The 10000-nt window shown below is 49.5% G+C and overlaps 1 protein-coding gene across 7 annotated transcripts in view; it reads right to left on the minus strand.

Moving 5' to 3' along the window:
- Positions 1-10000, minus strand: part of NPAS3 (neuronal PAS domain protein 3) — a 676849-nt gene that overhangs the window by 631963 nt on the left and 34886 nt on the right. For 2 of the 7 annotated variants that reach the window (XM_082275691.1, XM_082275693.1), the window contains exon 1: positions 9960-10000. This exon is cut by the window's right edge. The exons of the other annotated variants lie outside the window; for them this stretch is intronic. In XM_082275691.1, coding sequence (XP_082131817.1) covers positions 9960-10000 — 41 coding nt within the window. The remainder of the gene's footprint in view (positions 1-9959) is intronic. 7 annotated transcript variants of the gene reach the window in all.

Genomic DNA, 10000 nt, shown 5'->3' on the forward strand with positions numbered 1-10000 from the left:
TCCTAAATGCTTATAATATAACTGGATACTAATTTTTAGAGGTAATAACACCATGAATAGTTGATCCAGGGAATATCCACATGTCTCCAAGTCCTTAGGGATCAGAAAGAAATTTTTTTCCCCACTGGAAGTCAATGCTGTATTGGGGTATTTTTACCATGTTTCCCCGAAAATAAGACCAGGTCTTTTATTAATTTTGGCACCAAAAGACACAGTAGGGCTTATTTTGGGGGTAGGTCTTATCATGTAATGTGCTGTCTTCTCTCCCTCCCGGCCTGCCAGTAAAACTGGTTGTAAAATCCTAGAATCCACTCTATTACAGTATTATATTCTGTCCAATGTGTGTGCTTCTGTAATATAATTGTGCCAAATACCTTCGTTACAGCGTCGCTCTGCGCCTCCGTGACCCGCTGGAGCTCTCTTCCCCGCTCCGAGCACTGGAGAGGGAGGGGCCGAGATCCCCTGCTGACAGCTGGGAGAAGAGCAGCCGGAGGTCAGATGAGTGCGAGCGGCGCTGTACTGAAGGTATTTGGCACAATTATATTACAGAAACACACACATTGGACATTATATAAAACTGTAATAGAGTGGATTCTAGGATTTTATAACTACTTTAAACTAGAGATTATTTTCAGGGTAGGGCTTATATTTCGTCCCTCCCCGAAAATCACAGTAGGTCTTATTTCCAGGGTAGGTCTTATTTTTGGGGAAACACGGTAGTGTCCTTTTGCAACCTGACTAGCTTTAAAGAGCCCCACTTGTAGACTTCAGAGTGGACCTTCCCACCCCCAAAGCTAAAAAGTCCTGGTTCATGCTGATCTCACAACATCTTCAAGTAGTTTTAAAGTAAAAGATTTATTTTGGTACATACATTTTATTTAATTCAACTTCCAGGTATTCAGAGGCACTGGTAATGCCGCTCTGCCTCCCAGCTGCGTCCTGGAAAGGTTACATCACCAGTGCCTGCCAGGGAGATCTCATCCCTAAACTGTGAAATTTTGCAATATCTTGGGGGGGAAAGGCATTTTTTTTAATTGTTTATATGTTACCATGACTTCAACAGCATGAGTGTGGGGAAGCATATTGGGCTCAGATTACTGAAGCCATGGCAACAAATTAGATAACAAATTGTGCACGATGGAACAACATGTGGGTGAGATCTGGGGCAGACATCACAGAAAACGTGGAAGAAGTTGGCCATGGAGGAGAAATGGGACATTAGCATACAGGAACACAATAAGAAATAAGGCAATCAATACTGATTTTATGTACTTATTCCAAAACGCTAATTTTGGTAATGGTGGGGGGGGGGGTTCAGATAAGGTATGAGAAAAAGGGGGGGGTCCACTTTACAAAACCAGGTAACAGTTAACAAGCAAATCTTGTCTCTAGCCGTCAAGCAGAGTTTGATTCACCCGTTGGAATGAAAGTGCCATGGCACACGAGCGCAATGAAAAGAGGAGCGCGGAGAGGCCGCCAGACAGATACGTGAAAATAACCCAATTTTCAAAAGGTGAAAACAACCCGATGAAGTCAGCTTAGTAGACAGATTTCACCAATTTTAAACTTGCCAACATCTTTCTAAACAATGAATCTACTACAACCCATTCCATTCTCAAGCTGGAGAAGAAATATTCTCAATGTGCTGCAATATTTTTTTATTGTACTTTATACCAGTTTTTTTTTTTACCAATCGCTCTACTTTAACCATTTTTTTTACATTTCAACACTGCAGCTTTACAATGACAAACTTTCAACCATTGGCTGTGAACCCAGACAATATTACAGGCTACAACCAGGCAGTGTATAGCAGTATTGCTGCGCTACATAAAAATAAAATAAATTTAAAACATGAATAAGCGGAGAGCAGCCACACAAATCTGGAATAATATACAGATCCAAGAGAATAGTGGTAATACTGTGGCGCTAATCCTATTTATGAAGTCCCAAATATAAAACTGAATATAGCAGACCTTGGGTGTCCACTTCAAACCAAAGGTGTAGAGAGCCGCAGCCCCTTTGAACCACCACCGTCGTGACCCCTATACGACGTATGCTGATGACGAAACGCATCGGGTGGCGCTCACGGTGACGCACGCCGACACGTGGAGGAGCGGCCATTTTGTTGGTGGTTTTCGGCATATAGCGTTACACGGAGAGGAACACTCATTACTAGACAGGATGCCTATTATGCTTTATATGAATGTAAGTGTTTTTAACCGTGCGTGGAAATAAATAGTTTTATGCACTATGACGAGTGTCTTGCTTTGTATTCCATGAGCCTTCATGTGGTTGAACTTGTGAGCCCTGTGTCATCTGGGAGGAGGATCATTACTGCACTGTAGAGCTGCACGATTAATCGTAACAGAATCAAGATCGCGATTCACTCCCCCTGACGATCTTAACATGACACTTGCTCGATTCTTTACATGGCTGTGAGGGAGCAGCTGTAAAAAAAAGCCTCCCAAAAGCCTATCAGCATAAGTCTCCCACTGAACTGTAAACACAAATGATTACATTGTATCTTTTCTTTCCCTCTGACGGAGGAAGGAAGTTTAACCTCTTAAAGACTAAACCTTTTTCCTACACTTGTTGCTTGCAAGTTAAATCAGTTTATTTTTCCTAGAAAAGTAGTTAGAACCCCCAAACATTTATATATTATTTTTTTTTAGCAGAGACCCTGCAGAATAAAATGGTGATTGTTGTAATATTTTATGTCACACTGTATTTGCGCAGCAGTCTTTCAAACGCAATTAATACACTTTAATGAATAAAAAAATAAAACAAAACCGTAAAGTTAACCCAATTTTTTTTATAATGTAAAAGATGTTACACAGAGAATCGTTAGAGAATCGTGATCTTTATTCCAAGCAAAAAATCGTGATTCTCATTTTGGCCAGAATTGTGCAGCTCTACTGCACTGTAATCATTTGGCCGTGTTAGATCTTTGTAATGAGGGTCATCCATCGCTGGTAAGAGGCAGTGTGATCAGTGTGTTGGTGGTGGTTCTCCGGGGCTGCGGCTCTCTACACCTTTGGTTTGAAGTGGACACCCAAGGACTGCTATATTCAGTTTTATATTTGGCACTTTATAAATAGGATTAGCGCCACAGTATTACCACTACAACCAGGCAGTGTAGTCAAAGAACAAATATTTTAGCTATCCTAATAAGCATTTTATACATCTTTTATTACATCTGGGTCCCCGAAAAATGCTGTTATTGAACATAGTGAGCTCTCTGTTTAGCAGGCATATATGTGTATTTCATGTGAATAGCAAATGTACATGACATATTACATCTCCATAGTACATAGCTGGTCACCTGACATAACGTAACCATCCAGATTATTAATATTGGGAGATATTTCATAAAACTGAATAGAGGTGGGCTCGGGCGTGTTCAAGTCCCCACGTGCCCGGCACTGCACTCCACCAATCACAGGCACTGAGACATTTTCCAATCTGTGCAGCTGCGGGCCGGGAAATGTCTCACTGCCTGTGATTGGCAGAGTGCAGTGTTGGCTTCCTGGCGGGATCAAACACATGGGCACTCAAACACGCACGAGCCCATCTCTAAAACTGACCCCCCCAGATCCAACTGACCACTCAACAGCTTTTACTTCTCAGCAAGTTCCTCTTATTAAAAGCATCTTTGGTTGGTTGCTATATGTATACAACATTGTACTATATGCGGTAACAAAATAAACCTAAATATGCTTTTCTGCAAAGGAATTAACATCTAACCAAGCTAATAAAATGCATTTGTGTAAAGTGAGATTTGATGGACCTAGAACACATTCCACTCAGAAAGCACTAAAGAAGAACTCTGCTCTGTACACTTTTAGACACTCTGCACCTGGCCGCAGGAGGGCCGTACTAAATAAAATCGGCCATATTTCTCTGCCTGGGAGTAAAGGTGGATGGTACAGCCATGTTCATCTTGCTTTTTAAAAAATCAATGGCAAGCCGGCCAGAGAGGTGTTATATACGCTAATTCTATTTTTTCTATGTGACTTGGAATTACACACTACTCCGGAGTGTTCACTTTGCAAGGGAATTTGCGCCAGAGCCTAATGAATGTGGTGAAATTTCACTTTGCAAAGAATACTAGACCTGTGCAAAGGGAAAAAATAGCATTTTCTTTTGCACATGATTGGATGACAGAAGCCAGCAAAGTGAATTGTTTTTTTGCCTTAAGTAAATCCCCCCCATTGTCCTTTGCTTCACACGCATTCTTTTCTCTGTCCAAATGCTGGCTTTTCAGGCTCGGTTCACATATATGCGATGCGGGAAGGCTGCGAATTCGCAGCCTGTTCCCGCATCGCACACGCACCCCCGGCAGTTCACACTGCCATATGCGATACGCTGGGGGTGTCAATGTAATCTTAACGACACCCCCAGTTTGATCGCATATCGCAGTGCGATCGTGCAGCTCGCACAGGATCAGATCGCACAAGTGTGAACCGCTGTGCGATCCGATTCTGATGCGGCTAGAAAAAAGGGTCCTGTGCGTGTTTGGTGCGGCTGCGGTGCGAATTTAGCCATACAAACTGTATGGCTAAACTCGCACCGCACAGCCGATCGCATGTAATGTCAGAGCAGTGCGCTCCGATATTACATGCGAACCCCGCACACGCACAAGTGTGAACCGGGGCTTAGCCTTATCTTTATATCATCACACAGAAAGTGCATTGTTTTATGAACTGTGTTACTTTCCCAAAGTTTATACAATATTCTTTTTCTATTCATAGCTGCAAATTTTTATACTTTACAATTATATGAGCTAAATAACGACACATACATAAAATTGATGAAAGGACTAAACATTCTTTATATTGTTCTTTGTGCTTATTCCCCCTGTTCCAGGACCATAAGGACCTTCTATGTGGACCTACCTTTACAGTAAGGCCCCTTTCACACAGGGAGTCCGTCAGGCGGACTCCATTTTTCTCATTGGGGGATCGATTCGCCGATCCCCCGCTGAGCAGAAAGATGGCAGCTCTGGCTGTGTGCGGAGACAGAGCTGTCAGGTCCCCAATCATGTCTATGGGGGAATTGGATGATAACGGACCGTCTGTCTGATCCAATCCGCCAGACGGATGGAAAATAGGGTTTCCATCCGTCCGGTTTTGATGGATCGGATCGGATGTCAGCGGACATGTCTCCGCCGACATCCGATGCCCGATAGAGATGCATGGGGCATCCGTTCAGATCCGCCTGAAAAACGGACAGGTGGATCTGAACGGTCTCCCTGAGTGAAAGGAGCCGTAGGGTTTTAAAGCAAGATCTGTAAATTGAAAGGCCATCTCTAGGAATTACACAAAAACTGCCACCCCCACCAATCGCAAAGGTTAAAGGTTTGTTAAGTCTAGGGAGGTAGAGCAATAAGCTGTAATACTTACGTTCGGCAGGCTCCCTTCTATCCCCAAAAGCCTCATGGTCAGCACCTCCTAGATACGTCTGGGGGTCAGTACCTCCTAGACGCCCTGTCTCATGGTCAGCACCTCCAAGATGCCCTGTCTCAGGGTCAGCACATTCTAGATGCCCCATCTGGGGGTCAGCACCCTCTGGACTCCCTGTCTGAGGTCAACACCCTCTAGAGGCCCTCTATGGTGCTAAGCACCCTCTGGACTCCCTGTCTGACCCTTTGGACTCCTTATCTCGGGGTCAGCACCCTCTGGACTCCCTGCCTGCGAGTCATCACCTCTAAATGCCCTCTGTCATGGTAAACACCCTCTGGACTCCCTGTCTGGGGGTCAGCATACTTTGAACCCCCTGGCTGAGGGTTAGCACCCTCTCGGATCCCTGCCTGGGGGTCAGCACCCACTAGATGCCCTGTGTGGTGGTAAGCACTCGCTGGACTCCCTGTCTGGGGGTCAGCATCCTCTAGATACCCCATTTGGGCGGCTGTACCCTCTGGACTCCCCCTGTGGGGGTCAGCACTCTCTGGATTCCCCATCTGGGGATCAGCACCTTCTGGACTCCCTGTCTGGGGGTCAGCACCCCCTGGACTCCCCCTCTGGAGCCAACAGCCTCTGAATTACTCTTCTGGGGGCCAGCAGCCTCTGGACTCCCTGTTTTGGGGTTAGCACCCTCTGGGTTGCATGTCTGGGGATCAGAACCTTCTGAATTCCCTGTTTGGAGGTCAGCACTCTCAGGATCGCCTGTCTGGGGGTCAGCACCCTCTGGATTCCCTGTCTGGGAGTCAATACCCTCTGGACTCCCCCTCTGGGGGTCAGCACTATCTGGATTCCCTGTCTTTCAGTCAGAACCCTCTGGATTCCCCCTCTGGAGCCAGCAGCCTCTGGATTGCCTGTCTGGGGATCAGCACCTTCTGGATTCCCTGTCTGGAGATCAGCACTCTCAGGCTTGCCTGTCTGTGGGTCAGCACCCTCTGGATTCCCTGTCTGGAGGTCAGTACCCTCTGGATTCCCTGTCTGAGGATCAGCACCCTCTGGACTCCCGTCTCGAGTCAGCACCCTCAAAATGCCCTGTCTTTGTGTCAGCATTCTCTGGACTCCCTGTCTTGGGGTCAGCACCCTCTGGATGCCCCCCTCTGGGGTTAAGCACCCTCTGGGGGTCAGCACTCTCTATATGCCTTGCCTTTGGGTAAGCACCCTCTAAATACCCTGTTGGGATCAGCACCATCTGGATTCCCTGTCTTGGGGTAAACACCCTCTGGATTCCTCCTCTGGGGTTCAGCCCCCTCTGGGGGTCAGCACCCCCTAAATACCTTGTCTTGAGGTCAACACCTTGTAAATGTCCCGTGTGAGGGTCAGCACCCTCTAGACTCCCCTTCTTGGGGTCAGCACCCTCTGGACTCCCCATCTTAGGTTCAGAACCATCTAGACTTCCTGGTAGTCATGCCCCGTCTTGAAGTAAACACCCTCTGGATTCTCTGTCTGGGAATCAGAACACTCTGGACTCCCCCACTGAGGGTCAGCACCCTTCAGATGCCCCGTCTGGGGGTCAGCACCGTCTAGAATCCCTGTCTTGGGATCAGCAAGCTCTGGACTCTTTTGGGTTAGAATTTTATAAACTCCCCATCTTAGGTTCAGAACCATCTAGACTCCCTGTACAGGGGTTAGTGCCCTCTAGATGCCCCGTCTTGATTTAAACACCCTGTGGATTTACTGTCTGGGGGTCAACACCCTCTAAATGCCCTGTTTTGGGATCAGCACCCTCTGGACTCTCCCTCTGGGGGGTCAGCACCCTCTGGGGGTCAGGTACCTCTAAATGCCTTGTCTTGGGGTCAGCACCCTCTAAATGCTCTGTCTGGGGGTCAGCACCATCTGGATTCCCTGCCTTGGGGTCAGCACCCTCTGGACTTCCTTGTCTGGGGATCACCACCCACTGGACTTCCCATCTCAGGGTCAACATCTTCTAAATACCTTTTCTTGGGGTCAGGACTCTCTGGACCCCCCATCTCATGGTCAGCACCCTCTAAATGCCCTGTCGGGGTCAGCACCATCTTGATTCCCTGTCTTGGGGTCAGCACCCTCTGTATTCCCCCTCTGGGGTTCAGCACCCTCTGCAGGTCAACACCCTCTAAATGTCTTGTCTGGGGGACAGCACCATCTGGATTCCCCAGCTCGGGATCAGCACACTCTGGACTTCCTGTCTCAGGGTCACCACCCTCTGGACTCCCCGTCTCTGGGTCAGCACCATCTGGATTTCCCATCTCAGGGTCAGCACCCTCTAAATGCCTTGTCTTTGAGTCAGCACCCTCTAAATGCCCTGGCTGGGGGTCAGCACCCTCTGGATTCCATGTCTATGGGTCAGCACCCTCTGGACAACCTGTCTGGGGATCAGAACCCACTGGACTTCTGTCTCAGGGTCAACATCTTCTAAACACCCTGTCTCGGGGTCAGAACCCTCTAAATGCCCTGTCTGAGGGTCAGAACCCTCTGGACTGCCCGTCTCAGAGTCAGCACCCTCTAAATGCCCCATCTAAGGGTCAGCACCCTCTGGACTCCCCATCTCGGGGTCAGCACCCTCTAAATGCCCTGTCTTGGGGTAAGCACCCTCTGGACTCCCAATCCCAGGGTCATCACCCTCCCCTTCTGGCTGTCAGCACCCTCTAGACTCTGTCTTGGGGTCAGCACCCTCTAAATGCCCTGCTGTGGGGTCATTACCCTCTGGACTCCCCATCTCGGAGTCAACACCCTCTAAATGCCCCTTCTGGGGATCAGCACCCTCTGGACTCCCTGTCTCGGGGTCAGCACAGTCTAAATGCCCTGTCAGGGCCAGCACCATTTAGATTCACTGTCTTGGGGTCAGCACCCTTTGGATTCCCCCTCATGGGTTCAGCACCCTCTGGAGGTCAGCACCCCTAAATGCCTGGTCTTGGGGTCAGCACCCTCTAAATGCCCTGTCTGGGGGTCAGCACCATCTGGATTCCCTGCTTTGGGGTCAGCACCTTCTGGATTCCCTGTCTGAGAATCAGCAGGCTCTGGACTTCCTATCTGGGAATCAGCACCCACTGGACTTCCCGTCTCAGGGTCAACAGCTGCTAAATACCCTCTCTTGGGGTCAGGACCCTCTGGACTCCGCATCTTATGTTCAGCACCCTCTAAATGCCCCGTCGAGGTCAGCACCATCTGGATTCCCTGTCTTAGGGTAAGCATCCCCTGGACTCCCTGTCTGGGGATCAACACACACTGGATTTCCTGTCTTAGGGTCAACATCTTCTAAATACCCTCTTTTGGGGTCAGGACCCTCTGGATTCCCCGTCTCGGGGTCAGCACCCTTTAAATGCCCAGTCTGGGGGTCAGCATTCTCTGGACTCCCCTTATCGGGGTCAGCACGCTCTAAATGCCCCTTCTGGGGGTCAGCACCCTCTGGACTCTCCATCTTGGGGTCAGCACCCTCTAAATGCCTCTTCTGGGGGTCAGCATCCCCTGGACTCCCTGTTACCAGGTCAGCACCCTCTAAATGCCCTGTCTTGAGGTTAGCACCCTCTGGACTCCCCGTCTCAGGGTCAGCATCCTCTCAATGCCCCTTCTGAGGGTTAGAACCCTCTGGACTCCCCGTCTCAGGGTCAGCACCCTCTGCACTCCCCGTCTAGTGGTCAGCACCCTCTAAATGCCCCGTATGGGGGTCAGCACCCTCCTGACTCCCTGTCTCGGGGTCAGCACCCTCTAAATGCCCTATCTTGGGGTCAGCACCCTCTGGACTCCCCGTCTCTGGGTCAGCACCCTCTAAATGCCCCTTCTGGGGGTCAGCACCCTCTAGACTCCCTGTCTCGAGGTCAGCACCCTCTAAATGCCCCTTCTGGGGGTCAGCACCCTCTAGACTCCCTGTCTCGAGGTCAGCACCCTCTAAATGCCCCTTCTGGGGGTCAGCACCCTCTAGACTCCCTGTCTCGAGGTCAGCACCCTCTAAATGCCCCTTCTGGGGGACAGCACCCTCTGGACTCCATGTCTTGTGGTCAGCACCCTCTAAATGCCCCTTATGGGGGTCAGCACCCTCTGGACTCCCTGTCTCGTGGTCAGCACCCTCTAAATGCCTCATATGGGGGTCAGCACCCTCTAAATGCCCCATATGGGGGTCAGCACCCTCTAAATGCCCCATATGGGGGTCAGCACCCTCTAAATGCCCCATATGGGGGTCAGCACCCTCTGGACTTCCCATCTAGTGATCACATCTACATCCAGACGACCATTCTATGTATCAGGAATGTCACTATGGGCTGCCAGCCATGCACACAATGTAATAAAGCAAACAAAGTTGTGCCCTGTCACCTGGCACACGTCTCCATGTACACACAGCCTCTAGCCTGCACACCAGACGGGTAAAGTTGGCACAGCAAACCATCGCTGCCATCCTGGCACACATCCCCGGAGCCCGTGGCAGGGCACACGGCGGTGTCATGGCAGCACATGTGCGGGGCTCTGTGTACATCATGTGTCAGACACGGCTCCGTCCGCCGGGCCTGCCCGATCCCCGGCCTCTCTTACCGTTCTCTGCGGGAAGGGTCCTGCTGGAAGGCGGGCTTGGT

The sequence above is a fragment of the Pelophylax lessonae genome (assembly GCF_965119305.1).
Source record: "Pelophylax lessonae genome assembly, chromosome: 13".
NCBI lineage: Eukaryota > Metazoa > Chordata > Amphibia > Anura > Ranidae > Pelophylax > Pelophylax lessonae.